This window comes from Pyricularia oryzae, chromosome 5 (genome assembly GCF_000002495.2).
Source record: "Pyricularia oryzae 70-15 chromosome 5, whole genome shotgun sequence".
NCBI classification, from domain to species: domain Eukaryota; kingdom Fungi; phylum Ascomycota; class Sordariomycetes; order Magnaporthales; family Pyriculariaceae; genus Pyricularia; species Pyricularia oryzae.
In genome coordinates this window covers 1,307,545-1,328,796 of record NC_017852.1, presented here as the reverse complement: position 1 = coordinate 1,328,796, position 21,252 = coordinate 1,307,545, and the positions used below count along the sequence as shown (strand labels likewise).

Here is a 21,252-nt window from a genome sequence, read left to right as displayed (position 1 = left end):
ATCCTATTTTTTCTTCTATCTTAGCACCAGACTATGCCCTACTTGCGAGAAAATCGTAATTACAATACAGAATAATGCCGTGACCTGGGCCAGATTCTGGAGGGATTTGGTTCATACTCCGTACTGTGGTTCATCGACGGCGGTCGGGCTTTTTCTTTCTTTTTGTCCCTCCTCTTTGCTTCTATGGCCCACAACACAGGGGAAAACGCAACTGGTCACAATGCAACTCGCTGGATAATATCTTGACTATTCATTCGTCTGTTCTATGCTTTATCTTTGGGGTGATATTAGTCAAGTGGGTTTACCGTACATACTAGCTAAACGCGAATGCAATGCAAAATCTCCGGACCATCCGACAACGGGGTGAACGGTGAACGGCGTCTGTCTTTTCCAGAAGCCCTACTGGGATTTAGCAACTTTTGTTGGTTAGGACCGTTTCACCAATGCAAAATCGCAGATCGGATCTGGGCTGGGTATGCCAATCAATCATGCTAAGCTACATCTGGACGGCCCTTGGTGGTGCGGCTTTTGTCATTTTAGTTGCAGCCAGCTTGAGAGATCATAATCTCATCGCGCACGCACACAAAGCGCGTTAATTCTCCCCAATTACAGACGCGTGCCCCCGTTCATGCCGTCCTGGCAGTCGTCTTGTCACTCATGCGACGGTTATGATAGACAGATGGTATCAGTGCGCACGAGCCTACCCTGGTTGTTATCAATTTTTGCAACACCGCCCGCCTCGATCTATCGTTTGGGGCGAACTCTTTTCGCCGTTCGCCGCGGATGTGTTCTTTGGCATGAAACCCGAGATGACGCGTTTTAGGACATTCTTTCATGGATGGTGTATTTTAAGTGGTGAATGGAATAGGAACTTCTGATGCGTAGTACGTACGTGGATGTGCGACTGAATGTGGGGGTGGTCTGGGCATGTGACTTGGAACGCACTAGGCGCAGATACCAAGAAAAGAAACAGGGGTTGCTCCTGGCAACTGTTCAGCTATCATTCGTATGTTGATTTTCAACCCATATTTGGAATGCCTTTTTCAGCCTACACCAAGACATATCATACGGCGTACCACACGTGGCGATTGGACAATAATTGCATTGATATCGCCTACTTGAGATGACTTGAGCAATCCAAGATTGGCAAGGCTTGTACGGAACTGGGTTACGGTACGAATATTGTTTTGTTTCAACACAAGGTCATAACGCTATGGCACCTGTGTGGGCTTCAGATAGCAGCGACGACGACCTGCCTTCGCTTGAGGACATTCTAAGCCGCACTCGAGGAATACCACAGGCAGCTCCCAAGTCTACTTCGAGGAGAAAGCCCAGGGATGCATTAAAAACTGGGACGGAGCCAGGCGATGAGGAGACGGCGACGGCACCACCCGCAAAAGAAACCACAGTAAGACGTCGAAAGTTGGGCCAGACTGTGGACAATCCTCTTCTTCGGCCCTGGGGTCAACGACCGGATGATGAGAAGCCCAGTGGGGCCCGGACTGCCAGCTTGAAGCTGAGTGAACCAGAAAAGTCGACTAGGCTGCGCGTGGAACTTCGGGCTAGAAAACCGCGAGCTGTTGCAGCTGCGGTCGAGCTGGAAGAGTCTGGGGATGATGAGGAAACTGTGGTAGAGGACATAACCATCATGGACGACTCGGTATATTTTTCATTCTCGGACCCGGACTCAGAAGATGACTTTGTGGTACCAGACTCCGACTCTGTTGAAATATTAAAACCCAAATCAAAACCTGCACGAGCCAAGCAGCACAGCAGGCAACCATCCAGAAATTTGGACCAAACAACATTTGAGACCAATGAGCAAAACCCCGTCTCAAGATCAACAACATCAACAATATCAACAAGGGGACCCAAACAAACCAGTCAAACTGGCGGAAGAGGTTCCAGACAAGAAAACTCAGACACAGAAATATCAACCTCTAATACCCGGAGTAAAGCTACGGATAAGGACAAGAAAAGACTAAGCCGGAAGGAACCAAACCAACAGACCTGTCGTTCCTCAGATGGTGATGAACTGGCTGGGACATTATCCAAGCTGCGACTGTGAGTTCCAATTTACCAATTCATACCGCAAGTTACGGCATGTGCTTACTGTATACAACAGAGAGCCCGAGCCTGTTCCACAATCTCGGACAAAGAAAGGTCAAGAAACAGGCAGCAGTGAAGACATCCTTCTTGACAGTCCAACAACGCCACCCAGCACACCTCCCAAGTTCCGTCCCAAAGGACTCATATCTCCCACAAAGAAACCCGCCAAGATACCCATGACACCACACGGTCCCACGACAGACGCATTTTGGAGCCAGGAATTCAACGACGACTGGAATGAACAGCATTCCCCCAGGAAGCTATTCCAACCACCGCCCGTCCCAAGTCCAGCCAAGACGAGCCCAACAAAGAAGGAGCAAGCCGTGCAGCGCAAGGCAAAAAAGAGCTTCGAGGCCAGCAAGCACGAGATTGCCAGCAGTTTCTTGCGCGAATTGGACCAGGCCATCACGGAGGGCCGGCTAACGAAACTGGCCGAGTCCACCGGCGGTATCAAACTTCAATGGACCAAAACGCTCAACACGACCGCAGGACGAGCAAACTGGCGGCGCGAGACTATTCAAAGGAAGCACTCCCGCGCAGCCGCAGGTACCGACGCGCCCGCCGAGACCGTCACGACCACCGAGTGCCGGCATCACGCCACCATTGAACTGGCCGACAAGGTCATCGACAGTGAGGACCGGCTGCTCAACGTGCTGGCGCATGAATTCTGCCACCTGGCGACGTTTATGATCACGGGCGTGACCACGAACCCACACGGCCGCGAGTTCAAGTCGTGGGCGGCCAAGTGCTCCCGGGCCTTTGCCCACCGCGGCATCAACGTGACGACTAAGCACAGCTACGAGATCGACTTCAAGTTCGCCTGGGAGTGCGTCGAGTGCGCGGGCGAGTACAGGCGCCACTCGCGCAGCATCAACCCGCAGAGGCACCGCTGCGGCAGGTGCAAGGGCGAGCTCCGACAGACCAAGCCCGTGCCTAGAGGGGCGGCGGCCGGCGGCAAGCCCGGGGAGTCGAAGAAAAAGGAGCCGACGGAGTACCAATTGTTTATGAAGGAGCAGATGAAGATCATAAGGGAGGAGAACCCCGGCAGTCCGCAAAAGGACGTAATGAAGCAGGTCGCCGAGAGGTGGGCCAAGGTCAAACCCAAGACGAAGGGGGCGAAAAAGGGGGCAAGCGTAGACGATCTCGATAGTGCGACAAAGGGTCTGGTAGACCTGACGCTTGAAGGATGACCGGCTACACTATGATTGATGACATGGATTAAACGGGTGGCTGGCGTTTATGGGTCAAAAAGATAATACACTATAAAGAACAATAACGGTTATAGAAGTTATGATTATCATAACTTGAGTTCCCTTATCAGTGGAATAGGCTGTGTTGCGCAGAACATGCATGGCTATAAATTGGATTGATTCGTTACTCATAACAGGGCAGCGTTCGTCGCCAGGCCCAAAAAAGGGTATGAAAGAGAAATAAAATGTCCATCGAATCCCGCAGTATTCTACAAGGAAAAATACCAATCATATCACACGAGCGACTTTGGCGCATAGACTATAAACAGTGCACGTTCCTCCGAGATGCGTTCTAGACCTCGTTGAACAGCTTCCAGTCGAGTATGTCAAAGGACGACCAGATCCTCGCGGCATGCTCGACCGCATCCCCAATGAGCTTTCCCTGCTTCCCCATCTCCAGATCGATCTCGTCCTCGTCGTACGAGCCCTTGATGTGCGGCACGTTGACGGTGATCAAGATGTCGGTCTTTTCGCGCTCGAGCCTCAGGAGGGTCAGGATCAGGGCGGTAAAGTCGGGAGAGGACGAGGAGCCGCCCCGCTTCGAGTCGGCCTTGGGGGTCTGCGTCGCGATGAGGGTGTAGGCGGGGATCTTGGAGCCCAGCAGCGTGAACTCGGTGTCGGTCGTGTTCCAGACCTTGACGCCTTCGACGTCGGAGCCGACAATCTCCTCGAGGTGCACCGACAGCGCCTTGCCGTCGATCTCGGCGGAGCTGCCCGGCCCGCCGACGCGCTCCGTGATCTCGACGATGATGGACGTGAAGCCGTCCTTGTCGATGAAGACCTCTTGGTTGTCGGGGACTTGGCGGATCTTGCTGTGTACAAAATAGACGCGCGCGGAGGTTAGTTGTGCGAAATCGAGATGACGGGAGGGGGGGTTTGCAATGTGCGACACTGTCGCGCGCAGAGCTCGCAAGCGGGCTGCCTGTTGTACGTACCTAACGTCGGCAAACTGTGCTGGGATCTCGGCGACGATCGCCCCGCCAAAGAGCCTTGTGTTCTTGTAGTGCGTCGGCATTCTGACTGATGATTGTGACGGGTTTGATGCGCCTGTTTTCTTATTTTTTTCAAGGAGGAGTCACTAAAAGAATCCACGAGAGTTCCGCGAGGATGTTGCGTGTCATGGCTGCAACTGGGTTGTGTTGGAGGCCGCAAGCCAAGGCGCAAACGATGATGTCGCCTTGCTCATTCAAGGTCAGGTGGGGCAGCTCAGCAGAGGGGTTGGCAAGGCAGACAAAGTGCGCGACTGTATTCACACGGTAGTTGCCTGGTGTGAAAGTCTTGGAATGGCGCCTGGGTGTAAGTGGACCATTTTGAGACAATTCTCTTGCGCGGTAGCCACGAGTATTTACAGGTTCAGTGCTGCGGTGTTACTTGTTGACTTTGTATACACAGCTAGGTATACCAGGGGTGGATGGTCCAAAACGCCAATAACTAACAAGCAACACCCGACTAATTTTGTTTAGCCGGCCACTCGTGCATTGGGCGTCGCAGCCTCTCCATATCTATAAAGGCGCCGATAGCTCCTGGTAACTTGAATTGCTCCTTTGCTGATCCTGGCGCAGGCGTCCATACCAAGGCATTCTGTCAACCCAAACGGAGTCACTTTATCTTCCATTATAGAACAAAATCACCAGCATTCATACCCAGTTCGTATATCGTTTTATTTGTCCATGGTTACTACTGGACTGCTTTGCATTTAAACGAGAGTCAATGGTATTATTGATGGATCACTATCTGACTAGGAGCAACCAACCAAAGTTGCGCTCGCAAATGAATATCAAATGGATCCCAAACGAAATAACAACTGATGGGGCGAATCGAAGTCGCAGTGGGTAGTCTCATGGATCATGCCAAATTTGAGAAAAGAAAAAGATGAAAACAAAAGAAAAAAAGCAAGGAAAAAAACAAGAAAAGAATCTGTGATCACCCATACTTCCAGCCCGTCTGAATATCTGAAAGGCCGTAATCAACTTGCCAGGAACAAGTGTACTAGACGCGAACGAATATATCGATCCTAGTAACAAGGCTCCATATCAGGAAGTTCGTCAATGTCCTCCCGAGTTATACGCTCCATAATCATGGAATTCGTTTCATTCTTGGCATCGCGCCTCTCCTTCTTGTATGCGTCAACCTGGCATCTGGCCTCGATCTGATAGACAAAGACGGGCCGTGTTTGTCCAGGTCGATGGACGCGTCCCCATGCATGCTCTTCCCAGGATTGCTTCCACCAAACGTTGCACTGTATGACAACGTTGGCGGCCTGGAGATTGAGGCCCTGGCCTCCCACTCCTCGACTGACAAACATGACCCTTGGACCAGTTGCGTCGGTGAAGTTACGTATAACCCGCTCCCTTTCGACAGGGGCCAGCCTACCATCCAGGGCATAGCATGGGAATGGCTCGCAGGATTTCTCGAGGGCAACCCGGAGGATGTCGAGGAAGTAGACACTCTCGTCCATGATGAGGATCGCGTCATCGGGCCGTACGTCGATGTGTTTGTGCACCAAGTCGATGATGATGTCAACGCGAGCCGAGCGCCAATTCTTGTCCACGCTTAGACGACTAAACCATTCATCCACGTGTCTCTGGTTCTCATCATCCAGATCCACTACCTCGTCTTCTTTGGTCTCAGCACTGACCTGCTGGTCTTGATCATTGACTTCGATCAGCATAGGGTGGGACGCATGCTGGACAGCTCTGATCAGGTTGTCAAGTCCGACGCCTTTGGCATTGCGTGTTGGGATTGTAGCAGTCGTGTTGGCAGAAGATGCATCCGCCTGTCCGTTTCCGGAGTTCTTGGCACCCATGGCTGTTTTGAACTTGTTGAATTCCTCGTCCGAATTCCGCAAGTCTTCAGGGCTCAACCTGATAGAGATGACCTCGAGTTCAAACGGCGTCAGTTTATAGTGAATCACGCTGATCGGTCTCCTCAGAGTGAAGGCGTCCATGAATCGGACAATGCGGTCCATGTGATGTCCTTGAGGGACGCGTGCGGTCTTCCGAGTTCTCTTGTCAGAAGGGTCGGTAAAGACGGAGCGAAAATCGGTCAAAGAACGGATGTCGTGGCCACGTAGCAGACAGGCAAGGGCAAAGACGTCCACCCATGTGTTATGCAGTGGTGTTGCAGTGAGCATTAGACAAGCCTCGAACCGCTCTCGAAAACGTGCAATTGCGTTGAAGGATATCGTTCGAGTGTTCTTGATGGTATGTGCTTCATCCAGAATCAACATACGGCCAAAACGTTTAGCTCCCTCTTGCTCCAAAACCTCGGAAGTCAAGGTCAGGACAGGTCTCTTGGGGGGCCTCTCCCCACGTCTTCCTTTGTATCCCTTGAGTGCGTTGATGTACTTCTTGTATTGCCGCGCCTCGGCGACGATGGTGCTGTATGCAGTGACTATCACGTCGTACTTGTGTAGCTGCAGCGGTGAGAGGGGCTCTCCTGTCAACATGATCATCTTGAGATGCTTTTTTTTTGCCGGGCGTGTCAGTCACATTATCGGTAACTAGTTATTCAAGATAGCATGGATGGGATATGCATGCAAGTAAGTACTCACGTCGCCGAAGAAGCGTTTGCCCTCGCGCATCCACTGATCACAGCAAGATCGAGGGGCTACCACCACGCAAGGCCCAGCGCCTGGACTTCGTGTCTCCGATACGGCCATTAAAGCCGACAGAGTCTTTCCAAGTCCTGGAGGGTCAGCGATGAGGCCGCCTTGGAATATGCTGTCACTGCTCAGTGTATCGACGGCGAATGCGGCGGCCACTTTCTGATGTTCAAAAGGCTCGATTCCCTCCTGGAGTCCAGGAACGTCTCCATAGAAGGTCGAGGTGTGTTTTCGCTCCTGTGCGGCTACGTTAGCACACATCTAGATGCTCAGTCGCGTTGTTTGGATGCTGGAAGACTTACAATGACAGGCGGCAGAGTGTTGAGGAACTGGACGACCTGCTCCTCGTATTTTCCGAAAGTCGCATCGTCAACTAGATCCTCCGAATCGTCTGAATCTTCATCTCCGTCATTGGCCTCAGACGCAGAATCGGAATCTGAATCGACATGAGTGGCCTGGCTGTGCGGGCCAGCTCCTGAAAGACCTGGACCAGCTACCAGAAGATTGATGATGTGAGCAGTCACTGGGGTGACTGCGGGCGTTGGATGTTTCAGAATTTCCTCCACCTTGGCTTTAGTTTTGGCGATCAAGCGCGCAATGGCCGGGGATACTGTGTTGGTGTTGGTGTTGATGGATGGCAGGACGTCACGTTGTCCAACGGGAATCTGTTGATGTGGTGCCTTCAAAGCCCCCGAAGGAGCCACTTTCTCGATTTCATCTCCCTCGGTGTCATTCTTCTTGCCATGGATTTTGCTTTTGCCAAAGATCGGAAGCGATTCGTCTGTTCGATGGTGAATGTGACATTAGCATCGACAAATCACACGGAACCAAATGGGAGACTTTTCTTACCGAGACTGGGAACATCATAGCGTGGAGGCAAATACTCTGTATCGAGAGCTCTCGTCAGAGCATTGGCCTTCTGCCTGAGCCGTTCCTTGGCCTGCAGCTTGGCGTCACTGTTGTCGCCATCTGCATCAGCATGTAGGGCCTGGAGCACCGAAACCTCTCGGTAGAGTTCTCTAGCAGGGCCCAATGCATTCGGAGGTAAGAAGGATGGTTCCTCACGCGAGGCAGCGTGGACATAGGGATGCTGCGACACTCGTTTCACATCTTCTCGAACAGCCTCGAGAGCAGCAGCCTTGGCGATGCTGGACCCCGTCTTGATTGCCTCTTGCAGAGTCTCAACGTCTCTGTAGAGCTTTATCAGGTCGGTATTGTTCCAGTCCTCCATGGTTGCTGTGACGAGAACGAGGTAATATTTCTGAAGATGTAACTTGGAAGCAATGGTATCGAGACTGGACGTGGACCTTTTCTGATCTTGTGTGATATGGGAAGTGGAACAGATGTGTAGCTAGCCTGGGAAAACTCAAGGTGGGTACACAAAGTAGCCAGCCCCAGTTATCAAGTGAGTGTTAAGTGAGTGTTAAGTGAGTGTTAAGTGAGTGTTAAGTGAGTGTTAAGTGAGTGTTAAGTGAGTGTTAAGTGGGTGTTAAGTGGGTGTTAAGTGGGTGTTAAGTGAGTGCTAAGTGAGTGCTAAGTGAGTGGTAAATAAGTTCAGGCCGTTTGTGATATCTTTTTTTTTTCTTCTTTCTTCTTCTGCCCGCTTCCCTCTCCCACCCCCAAAAACCCACGGATAGGTCGTTGCCCGCGTCCACCTCGTTCCTAGACATTTATGAAAAGAACTTCACCTCGCTCTCGTCAGATTGGAGATACTCCGCGTCTTGGAATATCTAGCTACCACTTTTGACCTACCCGACCACGAAACCCACTGCACAATCACCATGGATTCAACAGGAGCAGCCGTCATCGGTGTTAGCACTGACATCGCCAAACGCGCCAACTTGGAAGAAATGGCCATCAGCGCACAGGGACGCGTAGCTTTCCAGCAATGCCACCTCTGGACTCCAAATGGAAAGGTATCCGCCGAGATGTACAACCCCATGTCGGACGGAGCGGATTCACAGTACCCTGGACTCCCTGGCGCAAAGGAACTGGCTTTGGCCAAGGTTTCCATAAGTTTTCTGGAGGGAAGACTTGGAGAGCAGTCAACCTTGGTAGCTTAACAATCTCTTTGGGACCCAGCTAGAAATGATACGAGCAGGCCACCCACCCACCCACCTACCTACCTACCTACCTACCTACGTACCTACCTACTACCTACTACCTACTACCTACCTACCTACCTACCTACCTACCTACCTACCTACCTACCTACCTCCACCGCCACTGGGGGAATGGTAGGATCATACAGTGGTGCTGGCTGGCAATAGCTCTTGGGTGGAGCTGTTTCAGCACCACGGCGTTTGCGACCCTTATTGTCGTGTATCAAGACATGTGCCCCTTTCTCTCTTCGTATTCGTCAATGAGTCAGCACATTTCTTCTCCTTCTATTGTCACATATCCGTGACCAACCACGCTCGTCTGAGCCTCAAACCTCAGCTCCTCGGCTTCGCCGGAATACCCGACGATCCTGCCAGTCTGGTTTTGACTGCGGTCCTGGCTCTGGTTCTAAGGGGAGGGGGTCGCGCCGCTGCTGCTGAGCAGGCCGCTGAGAATAGCCCTGCGTCTGGCCACCACCGTTCTGTCCCGTGCTCTGGTCTTGGGGAGATGGGCGAGTACCTTTACCTATCTACCTACCTACTTACCTACTTACTTACTTACCATACGGCTGTTCACTGTACAGTCCTTATTTTACTGCTCAACTGGAAGATTTGAGTGCTCGCCAAGCGTTCTATTTCTTCCTGGCGAATGCCTTGCCAAGTCCAGTGAAGCCAGGAGCCGTGCCGCATGGGAGGCCGCTCGCAAAAGTCGAGGGACACTGCCACGGGATGACAAGTGCATGCGAGTATTCATACTCGTAACGCCCAACATGGCGGCGCAGGCCAAGTTCCACGTCGGTTGCAAGCCAGTAGGAGGAAGGCTCGCTACGAGGACCATCAAAGCAGAGAATGTTTTCTTCTACCCCGAAATCTGGAACTCGATCGAAAACTGGGACAAGCTCGCGTTGAAGGATCGTGTATTCGCTCTACACAGCCGATGCTTGCATTTCGCTGCCATCAACAAATCCGAGACGGCGAAAGCAGCTGTCTCAGTTGTTGCAGACTCTATCGTCAAGGCCGCTTCATCACAGTCACTGGTGGCTTCTCGGTCAGAGCACCTCGGGGCGTTGGTTGATCTGATGGTTTCTTTTTATGAGGAGACCGAAGACCCGATCTACCTAGGCGCCATCAACTGGATTTTGGAGAGAACTGACCCCGACCTCGAATACGGCCCCAGAACCTTTACCAGCGGCATGGGCGCATTTGCAAACTTCGAAGAGGATCTCACTGAAGAGGCAGCTATACACCTACAGGCAGAGCTCATAGTACGCATATTATCATAGACTCCTTCTCAAACGTGTTAATGTTTGCTAACACGCGGACCTCAGATAGGTGAGTTACCCTGAAATACTACAAAAGACTTCCATCGTGAATATGGTGGAGGAAGCCAGCAAGCTGTTCGAAGATGCTAGTGTTCTTGCGAATAATCGCAACAGTAACCTTGCGTCAAGAAAGTATGCTCGCAACGGGCCGAGAGATGAAACGATACCAGAAGTTCATGTCTGGGAATGTGTTTAGTTTCATGGGTCGTATCGAAGGACCAGATATTTCCCCATCATTGTTTGCATCCATAAGGCTAGAGTCCGAAGCAACTGAAGGTTTTTTTCATGAATGGCCCATGCCGGTTTGCATGGGAGACTTCTAGGCATTACTTTTACGCGGTTCGGGTCTATTTGTGTAGCTGAGTACACAAAGGTCCAACAGAGATCCATTTTGCCCGCTCTATGGTGTTGTTATAATCATTACAAGCGTATTAAGTACACATGTGCTATAGTGGCCATCTGGTCAAGGTATATTATAAAGAGGTAACAGAGAAGGTGAAAGAGAAGGCAGGGGAAAGAGTCGAGGAGAATGTAAAGGAGAGTGTAGAGGAGAGTGTAAAGGAGAATGTAGAGGAGAATGTAGAGGAAAGTGTAAAGGAAAATATAAAGGAAAATGTAAAGGAAAGTGTAAAGGAAAATGTAGAGGAAAATGTAGAAAAAAATGTAAAGGAAAATGTAGAGGAAAGTGTAAAAGAAAATGTAAAGGAAAATGTAAAGGAGAGTGTAAAGGAAAATGTAAAGGAAAATGTAAAGGAAAGTGTAAAGGAAAGTGTAAAGGAGAATGTAGAGGAAAATGTAGAGGAGAGTGCAGAGGAAAGTGTAGAGGAAAGTGTAAAGGAGAATGTAAAAGAAACTGTAGAGGAGAGTTTAGAGGAGTGTACAAGGTAGAAGAAAAGCTAAAAAGAAGATATGGGATAGTGGAATAGAAAGTGTATAGAAGATATTCTTTGAAAATTATACGGAACAGCAACAGAATAAGTTCCAGGTGTAATCAGTTGGAATAGCCTTGGTTACACGGAAACAATCTTTGCCTATCCTAGGCATTATTTACTAAAAATACTCCCAACAAACACTTTTTAGTACCAAGCTTCAACCAAATAGATAAACACAAACTTGCCAACTCACTATATGATGAGGCTCTATCTTGGTGGTGGCATACCATGATCCGGTACCGAGAAATACGCTCGACGTCTTAGAGACGCCTCGTTCCTCCATGACATGACGTTTCCCCTGGAAACACACAGTATATGTCCTAGTACGGTAGTGGTTCCAGTACACGGTATCACCAGGAGTGTGACCAAGACCAGTTGATCTCTCCTAGGCGCCATAAAGCCGTGTGAACCAGGTTGTACATACTACACGTCAGACCAGGAGGTGAAGTTCTCGAAACCGCCACCAGTCAGGCCGAGAGCCGTCAACCAGAACAGAGGATCCTCAGCACTAAGCTCTGGTTGCAGAATGAGCAAAGGAATGGTGTTCTGCTTTTCGCCCTTGTTGCGCACATCCTTGAGACACCTGTACTTCTGAGTCTCGCCTGTAGATAGATTGGGTCTGATCCCGCATCTCTGACGACAAATAGCTCATTGTTGCTCCGTGTGAAGATTTTGGCTTTGTGTTGAATCTTCCAGAGCGCGCGATTATTGACTGCCATGTGAGGCATCAAAAACTCGCTCACTCGAGCGCCACAGTCGATTTTCAGGCAGATGAATAACGCCAAGAGAAGTGCATCCCGTGTGCTTGCTAGCGTCGCATGAAAGCGCGATCAAATAGCTTCTGGAGTAGACTCGTGACAGCTTAGGGCATGGCTGTCACTTTGTCGTTTTTCCTCGTATGCGCAAGTCCGCGAGACACCAATGTACCCTCGACCCATGCTTGGGAATCCTTCCGAACCTTGGTGTTGATAGGATTGCCGGCTGCTTTGGCGGCTAGCGTCAACTAAAATGCCTGTAAGAGTGAATATTAGCAGCTTAACTGCAGTGATCCTTCACATACGACCATACCCTATGGAATATACGGGATCCCGTCCGCTCTCCTCCCCTGGTCAACCAACCAAAGCCCCCCTCCCCCTAATCTGCATCCTCAACAAGCGGCTCTTCAACCTCAAAGTCATCCAAAGCCCCGCTGTAGAACGACTTCCACTCATGGAACTTGCCCGCGGTGACCATCCTAGAGTACTCATCCGTCCAGTCCTCCAGATCGGGAAAGACAGACGGCTCAAAGACAAGCCGCCACCCAAAGACCTGCACGATCCCGAGGTAAGGATGTTGCCGTGGGAACCGGCCCTCCGATAGCCGCACAGCCAACCTCCTGGGCCGGAACGCGCGCTCCACCAGCCCCTTGATCTCCGGGGGCTGGTGCGGCCCCGTCCTGAGCAGGGTGAGCTCCATCTCGAACCTGCGGGTTCTGGTGACTGAAGTCTTGGTCTTTTGGTCAAGGGTAGACGCCGTGCTGTCTGCGGTGTTGCCAAGTTCCCCGCTCTGAGACAGCTCGTCTTCCGTCGTCGCCAGCGCTATCTGCTTCCAGGAAAAGTTGGCGCGGAGGGCGTTTCGCATCTCTACCGTCAAGTCCAGCCACCCGGTCGAGTCAGGGCTGAAGAAGGCGATGCCCCATTTGGCCGGGTTGTGAACCCAGTTCTGATCGCAGAGGGCCTCCTGGACGACAGTGTCCATGGTTGTTGGTGTGGCTAGAATGAAAGCAAGATGCCGGGGAGATGCGTGCTCATTGTGTGTATCGTGTGGGTTTTCTTTTTCCCTTCTCTTTGAGAATGATGGTTTCAATTTTGACTGTTTGACTGTGTGGATGGGAAGGTACGTATTTAGTAGCCAGGGAGTACCATAGGTAGTAGATATCTCTGCAGGCACGAGCGATATTAGATTGCAACCCAAAGACAAGAGATGGCGGGGACTGGTACCTACCTAGTTTTATGTAGTACCTGCCTACCTATATTAAAAGACTCCGCGTTGGGCCACGGGCCGCATGATGGATGTCCCCTCAGTCCAGGTGAGATTGAACATGGCTCGACTTGGCAAGCTGCAGCTGCCACACCATCCCTGAATCCAACACACCGCCCCACTACCTATTCTATCGTCTTTTGGTCTGTAGCGTTGCGGCTCCTTGATCTTTCCGACCTGCCCTATCAAAATCCACTATTATACAAACTGAGTAAGTGCAAGCCGCACATGAAGGTGACCAACCTCTTCTTCAGTACGCAAATAAAAAAGATCATGAAAGATCGCTCAGTCAACGTTTTAGGAAAGATGTAGTAACTGTCAAAGGCTATGTTTTTGTGAAGTAGCCTCAGCATGGGGATCCAGCGCCTTGAGTCCCAGATCGCGGCCGAACTAGATGTTCCACTGTCCTCATTATCATCATCATCATCATCAGCATCTACATCAGACTCTTCCACTATAAGCCTCAACAGCAATTTCCCAGCACTATAGAACACCGCCGTGCCTCTCTCATTTTTACCTCTTTCACACCCTCCACCGGAAGTCGGCCATCATTTTCTCCAGTTTCCTGGTCAAACCCTGGGTTTTCATTGCCACCATCAGCCTGGCCCAGGCTGGCCAGGTCATCGTTGGATATCGGACCTGTAACGAAGTAAATTCCCGTCGACCCTAACTCCACCAAACCAGCCCTCAGGCGGTTTGTGTGGGACACGGAGATCCGGCGGATGGGTCAGTAGAACCCGTGGTAAATTTGGTCTGGGAAAAGGACCCAAATGGGGGGTTTTGGAAAAATACTTCCGGCCTTGGTGTGAATTACGAATGACCTTTCGCGGTTTTCTGTCGTTATATCTAAATACGGAGTATGGCTGCATCAAAATTCACACAGAAACCCAGCTTATCTGTATTAATTAAGCTTATGGTAGCCGGCCTTTCATCTGTAGTGTGGTGGATCAAGCCTGATGTCAAAACATCATCGTAACTCACCACATTCTTGCTTGCTGAATACCTGGACGACATAAGCCCCAATCTAGAGTACAATAGGAATGGACGAATGTGTCTTTATCGTATGACATCCACAGCAACACTCAGAATGGCAGCCATTAGTTGAGTATAGTGCGACGCTTGTGGTGTACGGATGCATGAGGTACCTGCCCAAACAAGCAACAGGCCAAAGCCACTTGCAGGTTTCGACTGCCCGCTAGCCCGCCAATCTGTTTCCCAGCCACATCTTGCCAGTTGCGTTAGCCAGGTTCCACAGTTTTAGTAGCCTGATGCTTCCTATGGCACCGCCAATTTGTACCTTGTGACACAATCTTGCAGGCCACCAAGGACTGCCGCAGCTCATGCAGGTAATGGGCTGAAGTCTTTCTTTACCAGCCCAGGAGCAAAATAGCTTTGAAAAGGACAAATCCCCCGAACCCCAGCGATGGAGGCCCGAAAGAGGCAGCCTGATATTGCGACTCCGCATGATCAACACAGAACGGCAGAGGCGGGAAACAATCCAGGGTCCGCTGACCAACAGGTACCCTTTTGGCTGCGCCACGCTTTTCACATCTCCGCTTTCTCAATCCCAAAGAGATGTATCAACTGGAGGTGACTATACACTTCCGAGCTCACCCTCCTGAAATGCCGGCTTTGCAAAAAGAAACCCCATTTCTGTCCAAACATTCGGCCGGGAGTATCGTACGATTTGTTGTTTGCGCACCCGACGATACCACACTGAGATTAAAACCATCCGCGTGTTTATACAATATTACAAAGTATGTGAACCTGCTCGGCCGAATCCCATTAGTTTCCCGAGGTGCAAGCATATCCCTTGCGGTAGGTCTGTTAGTTGCTTTGCGGGTATAGAGAACAAGGGCTCACAACGCAAAGTTGTCGTCATTGGAGCCCCACGACCAGTCGCCAATAAAGACCCAGTCGCTTTCGTATACATACAGCCTGTAACCATTATCAATTCAAAGGCATACCTAGTCGTGTCCTTCGATGATATCTTGTATGCTGAACTTCATCGGCTGCTACAGATTCAAGATTGGGGGAGTTAGGTAGGTAGGTAGTTTCATACTGCATCGTAAGCCAAGAGAGAGAAAAGAAAAGTATCCTCGAAATCGTGCCACATGGTTTTCTTCTGTTTTGGTACAGATTCAGCCAGCCCTGCCGGGCTCGTGTGAATATTTTACCCGTGGACCTGGTACTGGGACCACAAATTTCATTGGTTATTTCGAGGGTTATCAAGCAAGGTAGCAGGGTTGGTGGGAACTTCCATCTCGACCAAAATCCAGCTTACAATACAGATATCAACCTAATTTTCATCCGTCTCCAAATCTCGGCTATTTTCTACGTGATACGTTATTGCGAGAAACAAAATAACATGGATCTCAGCAGATCCCAACTAGAACTAAAAACAGATCTCGTTAGGTATGATGCCAAGCCGAATTTTGAGTTGTTTGGAACATTGCTAGCCGGATTTGTTGGGGTAAAATCGATCAATTGCTGGAAGGAAGATCCGTGCCCCTAGTCAGTGAGTAGCCCACTAGCTTCGTCGCGAAACGAAACGATGACATAACCGCCCGCCCGCCTCTTGTCCGGGGCGGGGCGCAGCCCGGTCGGATTTGGAAGGTTTATGTTTGATGTCTCGGGCCCAACGGCTTTGCGCTCGCCAAGATTGTACTGTAAGCACCAAGCGGCACAAGACCAGCAGAGGCTTTCTACCTACGGCAGATTCCATCAGCGCGCGCCATATCCTAGTGCGCAATCTCCAGTTTCTTTTTTCAACAAATCCGTCTCAGCTGGAAACTGGCTGTATTATTGTACGAAAACCATATCCATCATCTAATTGTTTGGTTTTGCACATCAAGTCAGTCGCCATCATCTCGAGCCACCCACCTCTCCGCGCCGGCCAAAACCCCCCGCTACTACTCATTCCGACGCGCAAAGACCCCAAGTCCAAGGCCCGGCTTATTCGGCAGTGCTGCCTCAACCTGAAGAGCCAGGAAAGAGACACTAACCATTCCGACGGTCTCTCAGCTTACCCGGGTCAGCCTGACGCACGTTTGAAGTTTTTACAAACACAACCGCGACTGTCACTGCCTGTTCTTTTCGTGCGTCCACAGAAGCGCTCATCATTCTCTAATATCTACAAGTCGTGCGTGCAGCTCACTGATTGAGTTTACGTATATTCCTAAACAGGACTTTCCCCGACGACAACCGCGGCCCCCCGCAACATCCAAACTCCCTCACAGGCAAGGCCCTGTTGCGTCTGATCTCTAATTTGGCCCAACCAACTTTGTCTGGCGGCTTCTATTTTGGGCCACGCACATGTCCTTATGATACCTCGGTGCCGCATTGGCTTCCACGCAGCAGCAGTAACGCATCGTTCCCTAGTCGCGACTCCGAAGCCGACGTCTTCCTGCCTGCCCTCGGTCATATTACGCGGTCATACTTCTACTCCAACATCGCCCAATCAACCGAGGCCTCAACACTATTTCCGCGCTCACCTTAGTACCCTCGGCACCAGCAAGCATACCTCCGTCCTTGGTGTTACCAACAAAGTTGAACTTGAGCGCATAGCTTCAAAAGAAGATCCTGAGCCACATAGATCAAGCAGTTCAGGCCTTGTCCTCGCAGCATTACTATTAGGAATAACAGCTCTTCTGTACAACAACCTGGGCAGCAGTGGCCAACAAACACATTCGGAAACTGACGAAATCCTATTCACAATCGACAATATGCCTGAAATACCACCCGGACGGCCCGGAAACCTCACCCCCGAACAGGACGAGCTTCTACGGAAACTTTGGTCCCGTCTCTTTGAAGTATGCGGTGTTATACAACCGGAGGCTCCGGCCCGAGCCCCAGAGACGGCAGACGCCGATGCGGACAGCACCAAGAAGAAGACCAGAACGGGATTTTTCTCCAGGAGGAAAACCGACGCATCGACGACTAACGGCCCCACCCAAGAGGGCGATCCCGAAGACAAGTACGGCCAAAACAAGATCTTTCAAGACACCCTCGCCAACATGCCTCCCGATGAGATCCGCAAAACGATATGGAGCATGGTCAAGTTCGACCACCCCGATGCGCTCGTATTGCGCTTCCTCCGCGCGCGCAAGTGGGACGTTGAAAAGGCGCTCGTCATGCTTGTATCATCCATGTACTGGCGCTGCAAAGAGGTCAAGGTAGACTCCAACATCATGAGCCGGGGCGAGGGTGGCATGTCCCAGGATGAGAAGGAGGCTCCTGAAGGGTCCGACGAGCAAAAGATGGGCAAGGGCTTCATGGCGCAGCTGCGCATGGGCAAGAGTCTTGCGCACGGCGAAGACAAACTCGGCAGGCCCGTCGTATATGTCAAGGTCCGCCTGCACAAGGCGGCCGACCAGACCCCCGAGAGTATCGAGAGGTACACCATATTCCTCATCGAGACGACTAGGGCGCTGATCAAGCCTCCCATTGATACTGCGGTTAGTACTCCAACTTCACAGTGGGCGAAACGCATCAACTAACGCATCGGTTGCGACTCAGACACTCGTCTTTGATATGACGGACTTTTCAATGGCGAATATGGTAAGTCCCCGGAGTTGGGGTTGAAAAGCATGTGCCTCGGCTGACGCAAACTCCAGGATTACTCCCCTGTCAAATTCATGATTAAGTGCTTCGAGGCAAACTATCCCGAATCGCTGGGTGCTGTAGTGGTCCACAAGGCACCCTGGGTCTTCCAAGGTAAGTTTAGACTGCTCATCACTTCTCCGAGCCGATTGACAATGCCGCCCGGATTATCGTACTGACACCGTATTAGGAATTTGGAGGATCATCCGCGGCTGGCTCGACCCCGTAGTGGCGGCCAAGGTGAACTTTACCAATGACATCACCGCTTTGCAGGAGTACGTATCGATAGACAAGATACCCGTGGAGTTGGAGGGCAAGGAGCAATGGGAATACAAGTACACGGAACCGATTCCCGGCGAGAATGACCGCATGAAGGACACGGCAACCCGCGACCGGTTATTGGCCGAGCGCGCCAAGCTCTACACTGCCTTTGAGGAAGCCACGTTAAAGATGCTGCGCAACCCGACGGACCAGGCGGTCCGCAAGGAGCGTTCCGAAATCGCCAGCACCCTGCGGTCGCAGCACTGGCAACTGGACCCCTACATCCGCGCCCGGTCATGGTACGACAGGACAGGCGTCCTCAGAGAGGACGGCACGATCAATTACTACCCGCCCAAGGACTTCAAGTACGTTGTTAACGGGGGTGGGCAGCAGAAGCAGGAGGACAACGGGATCAAGAAGGTTGATTCGGCGCACGAGAAGGCATCCATCCAGGACAGTGCGCCGCCGGCCGTGTCGCTCAACGGTACCGCTTAGGTCCAAGTTTTGCTGATGTCAGGCTTATGATGACGAGTTGCGATGTGGAAATGCCAAAACTGTCAGATCACGGCTGTGTTTCCTCTGGTTTTCTTACTTTTGTTCTCCTTTTTCCATATATGTGTAGACTGTACGGTGTTCAACCAAACTACTTGATATTTTTTTCCATAGGGCGTATTCGTCCCCCCCCCTTCACGGCGTTCGCATCGGGTATATTAGCAAAGCTGAGGCCATATTTGTGCTTTTTCTTCGTTCGATCAGGACTGTGGATGAAGCTTTTATTTTGGAATCCCAGGTCAAATTGTTTGTCGACGTGAATCTTGCTGATTTTTATTTGAGGAAAGCTGCATTTGTAAACGTTTGGGCTGAGGAAACAACCCTCCGTCTCCGGCCGCCTCCAAAGGCAGGATACGTGGTAATGAGCTCGTCGCACTCCTAACAAAGACCTACAAAACACTTGCTCCGACAACAGCAAGACCAGAGTCAAAAACCGGCCCTGCCTCGTTTACATCTTGGACTTGATATCCTCAAACAGCGCCTTGAGCTTGTCCATGTCGGTCTCCTGCATAGGCCATTTGACGCCCAAGCCCTCGGTCTCATTGGGCTTGGGGATCTTTTGGCAGTAGTCAAAAGGTTTTTAGCGGGGTGGTGCATTAGCCGCAAGCCAAAGCCATGACCGGCATGCCGCGGATACTTGTTTGTGACGGGTACAGACTTACCATGTGGAAGTGCACCTTTTTTGTGAATAGGGGTTAGCGTGTTGATCTCTTGAGAATGCGGGACAAAAAAGGAGGCAGATCAAAATGTGGCTTACATGAGGAACAACCTGGTGGGCGATGGCGCCGTTGTTCTGCAGAATGTTGTAGTCCTTTGCACCGACGGCCTGTGCGATCTTTTTGGCGACGGGCTGTTTTTTTAAAAATACGGTGGGCGCACGGGTGGGTGCGAGCGAAAAGCGTTAGAAAAAGAGACTTTCTTTTTCGGGAATATGAAAATGACAGAGCCTAGATAAAGGGTTTGGGTGCAAACACGCTAACTGACCAGAATCTCATTGAGCGAGTCGTCGGGAATGTCGTGCAGCTTCTCGCCGTGGAACTTGGGGATCACGAGCTATGCGATTTGGCAAGGGTAGTTGTTAGCTACGTCGGGCACCCGACGGTTTACCTGTGAAATGCACGAATATTTGTCATGGAAATGAGTGATCGAGGAATAAAATATACCGAATGGCCCCGGCTCAGCGGGTTAATGTCGAGAAAGGCAAAGACCTTTTCGTTCTCGAAGAGCTTGAACGATGGGATATCTCCTGTGCGTATCGTCTTGTTAGTTCCGAGGGCAGCGGCAAGTGCGATTGATACAGAGCAGGTCCCGGCGGGCCTCCGAATTGGGGTTTTCTACGGACCCTTGATGATTTTGCAAAAGATGCAGGATGCCATTCTGCTACTCATTAGTGTGTAATTGCAAATCGTAATGCGTTCTTCTGGATTGAATTGGTTGAATGCTTGCGGGAGGATGAGTTGAACAAAAGGTTTCAATGGGGTTACTCGCTATAGAGGGGAAGCTTTCAGCAGATGTCGTCAGTTCACCTCAGCGCATGCGGAGAGGTCATGGACGGAAATCAAAACAGCACACAACTCATGGTATATAAGGTTGCTTTTGCAAATCATTCGTTAGGAGTGCGACGAGCTCACATGCCCGTTTCTTGCCTTTTACCAGACACGGCCGGAGATCGCGCCTTATACTCCACTTCTAATCTTTGGAAAACCAATTGAACTCGCGTTCGATATTTTGTTTTGTCATCCCAAACTTTTTTTTTTTTGGTTGCTCACCAACTCTTTCTCCTCTGCCCGTATTCGACCACCTTCCTTTTGCATGCTGTTTTTTATTTCTGTTACATCTAGGCAAATACGTTTGACGTAGTCGATCAGTTATTTGGAATGGTTTGATTCAGCGCGGCGAAGGCGTGCGTGGTACGCGAAGCGAGCCCAACCATCCACGATAACATCGGTTTTTTATATTGGGTTTCCGAGACAAACTTTCTCCGCCTCCCATTGGTAAACCTAATAACCTTATTAACCTAACCTTATCGGTTAAAGTCGAGGTTCAACTGGTTGAAATGTTTAGCGTCGATTCAAACACGTGGAGAAGAGTTATTCGGAAGGAGCGAGCTTTTGTATTTCCCGCGCCGCTGACGCCTTCCTAGATGGCGAGCGTTCACGGTAGGGTAAGTACCTGCCTAGTTAGGTATCTTGTTCAATTCTATGATGCAGACACGACAATCACATTACTCGGATGCCGTGCTGGACCTTTACCCTCATAGTCAAGCTTGCATGAAATGCGTCCGTTTTCGTCCTTTACAGAGTCGCCCTCTTTATCCGCGCACGGGTTTGGTCGACGCCCCAGCTGATGGCAATTTCGAAGATACGTGTCGTCGATCTCAAGGCCGGCAGACTACGAACCTCAAAACGGTCCTGCCGCTACCTTCATTCGCTTTGCTGTCTATACTCCGTTGATAGAGGTCCACGAAGAACCCTTTGCCTTGCAGCTGGAGCTCAGAGCCAA

At 50.8% G+C, this 21,252-nt stretch overlaps 7 protein-coding genes across 7 annotated transcripts; 3 read left to right on the top strand and 4 right to left on the bottom strand.

Moving 5' to 3' along the window:
* Positions 1–1,024: 1,024 nt before the first annotated feature.
* MGG_00866 (HMG box-containing protein) lies at positions 1,025–3,464 on the top strand. The gene is made up of 2 exons (XM_003718058.1): positions 1,025–2,064; positions 2,126–3,464. The coding sequence occupies exons 1-2, from the start codon at positions 1,214–1,216 to the stop codon at positions 3,297–3,299; spliced, it is 2,025 nt and encodes a 674-aa protein (XP_003718106.1). The 5' UTR covers positions 1,025–1,213; the 3' UTR covers positions 3,300–3,464.
* Positions 3,355–4,529, bottom strand: MGG_00867 (uncharacterized protein). Its single transcript, XM_003718057.1, has 2 exons — positions 4,295–4,529; positions 3,355–4,171 (listed from the first exon to the last, which is right to left on the bottom strand). The coding sequence occupies exons 1-2, from the start codon at positions 4,372–4,374 to the stop codon at positions 3,652–3,654; spliced, it is 600 nt and encodes a 199-aa protein (XP_003718105.1). The 5' UTR covers positions 4,375–4,529; the 3' UTR covers positions 3,355–3,651.
* An 844-nt stretch (positions 4,530–5,373) lies between these two features.
* Positions 5,374–8,194, bottom strand: MGG_00868 (global transactivator; the record flags this gene model as incomplete). Its single annotated transcript, XM_003718056.1, has 4 exons — positions 5,374–6,822; positions 6,913–7,200; positions 7,266–7,744; positions 7,813–8,194. The coding sequence occupies 4 exons, from the start codon at positions 8,192–8,194 to the stop codon at positions 5,374–5,376; spliced, it is 2,598 nt and encodes an 865-aa protein (XP_003718104.1).
* Positions 8,195–9,832: 1,638 nt separating this feature from the next.
* Positions 9,833–10,345, top strand: MGG_11478 (uncharacterized protein; the record flags this gene model as incomplete). Its single annotated transcript, XM_003718055.1, has 1 exon — positions 9,833–10,345. The coding sequence occupies one exon, from the start codon at positions 9,833–9,835 to the stop codon at positions 10,343–10,345; it is 513 nt and encodes a 170-aa protein (XP_003718103.1).
* A 1,394-nt stretch (positions 10,346–11,739) lies between these two features.
* MGG_00870 (uncharacterized protein) lies at positions 11,740–13,361 on the bottom strand (the record flags this gene model as incomplete). The annotated part of the gene is made up of 4 exons (XM_003718054.1): positions 13,300–13,361; positions 12,484–13,235; positions 12,244–12,319; positions 11,740–11,918 (listed from the first exon to the last, which is right to left on the bottom strand). The coding sequence occupies exons 2-4, from the start codon at positions 13,051–13,053 to the stop codon at positions 11,740–11,742; spliced, it is 825 nt and encodes a 274-aa protein (XP_003718102.1). The 5' UTR covers positions 13,054–13,235; positions 13,300–13,361.
* Positions 13,362–15,623: 2,262 nt separating this feature from the next.
* Positions 15,624–19,007, top strand: MGG_00871 (phosphatidylinositol transfer protein CSR1). The gene is made up of 5 exons (XM_003718053.1): positions 15,624–16,433; positions 16,522–17,792; positions 17,854–17,895; positions 17,952–18,051; positions 18,128–19,007. The coding sequence occupies exons 2-5, from the start codon at positions 16,659–16,661 to the stop codon at positions 18,691–18,693; spliced, it is 1,842 nt and encodes a 613-aa protein (XP_003718101.1). The 5' UTR covers positions 15,624–16,433; positions 16,522–16,658; the 3' UTR covers positions 18,694–19,007.
* On the bottom strand, positions 18,849–20,268 carry MGG_00872 (uncharacterized protein). Its single transcript, XM_003718052.1, has 6 exons — positions 20,093–20,268; positions 19,914–19,996; positions 19,735–19,803; positions 19,508–19,600; positions 19,413–19,427; positions 18,849–19,306 (listed from the first exon to the last, which is right to left on the bottom strand). The coding sequence occupies exons 1-6, from the start codon at positions 20,136–20,138 to the stop codon at positions 19,199–19,201; spliced, it is 414 nt and encodes a 137-aa protein (XP_003718100.1). The 5' UTR covers positions 20,139–20,268; the 3' UTR covers positions 18,849–19,198.
* Between the last annotated feature and the right edge of the window lie 984 nt (positions 20,269–21,252).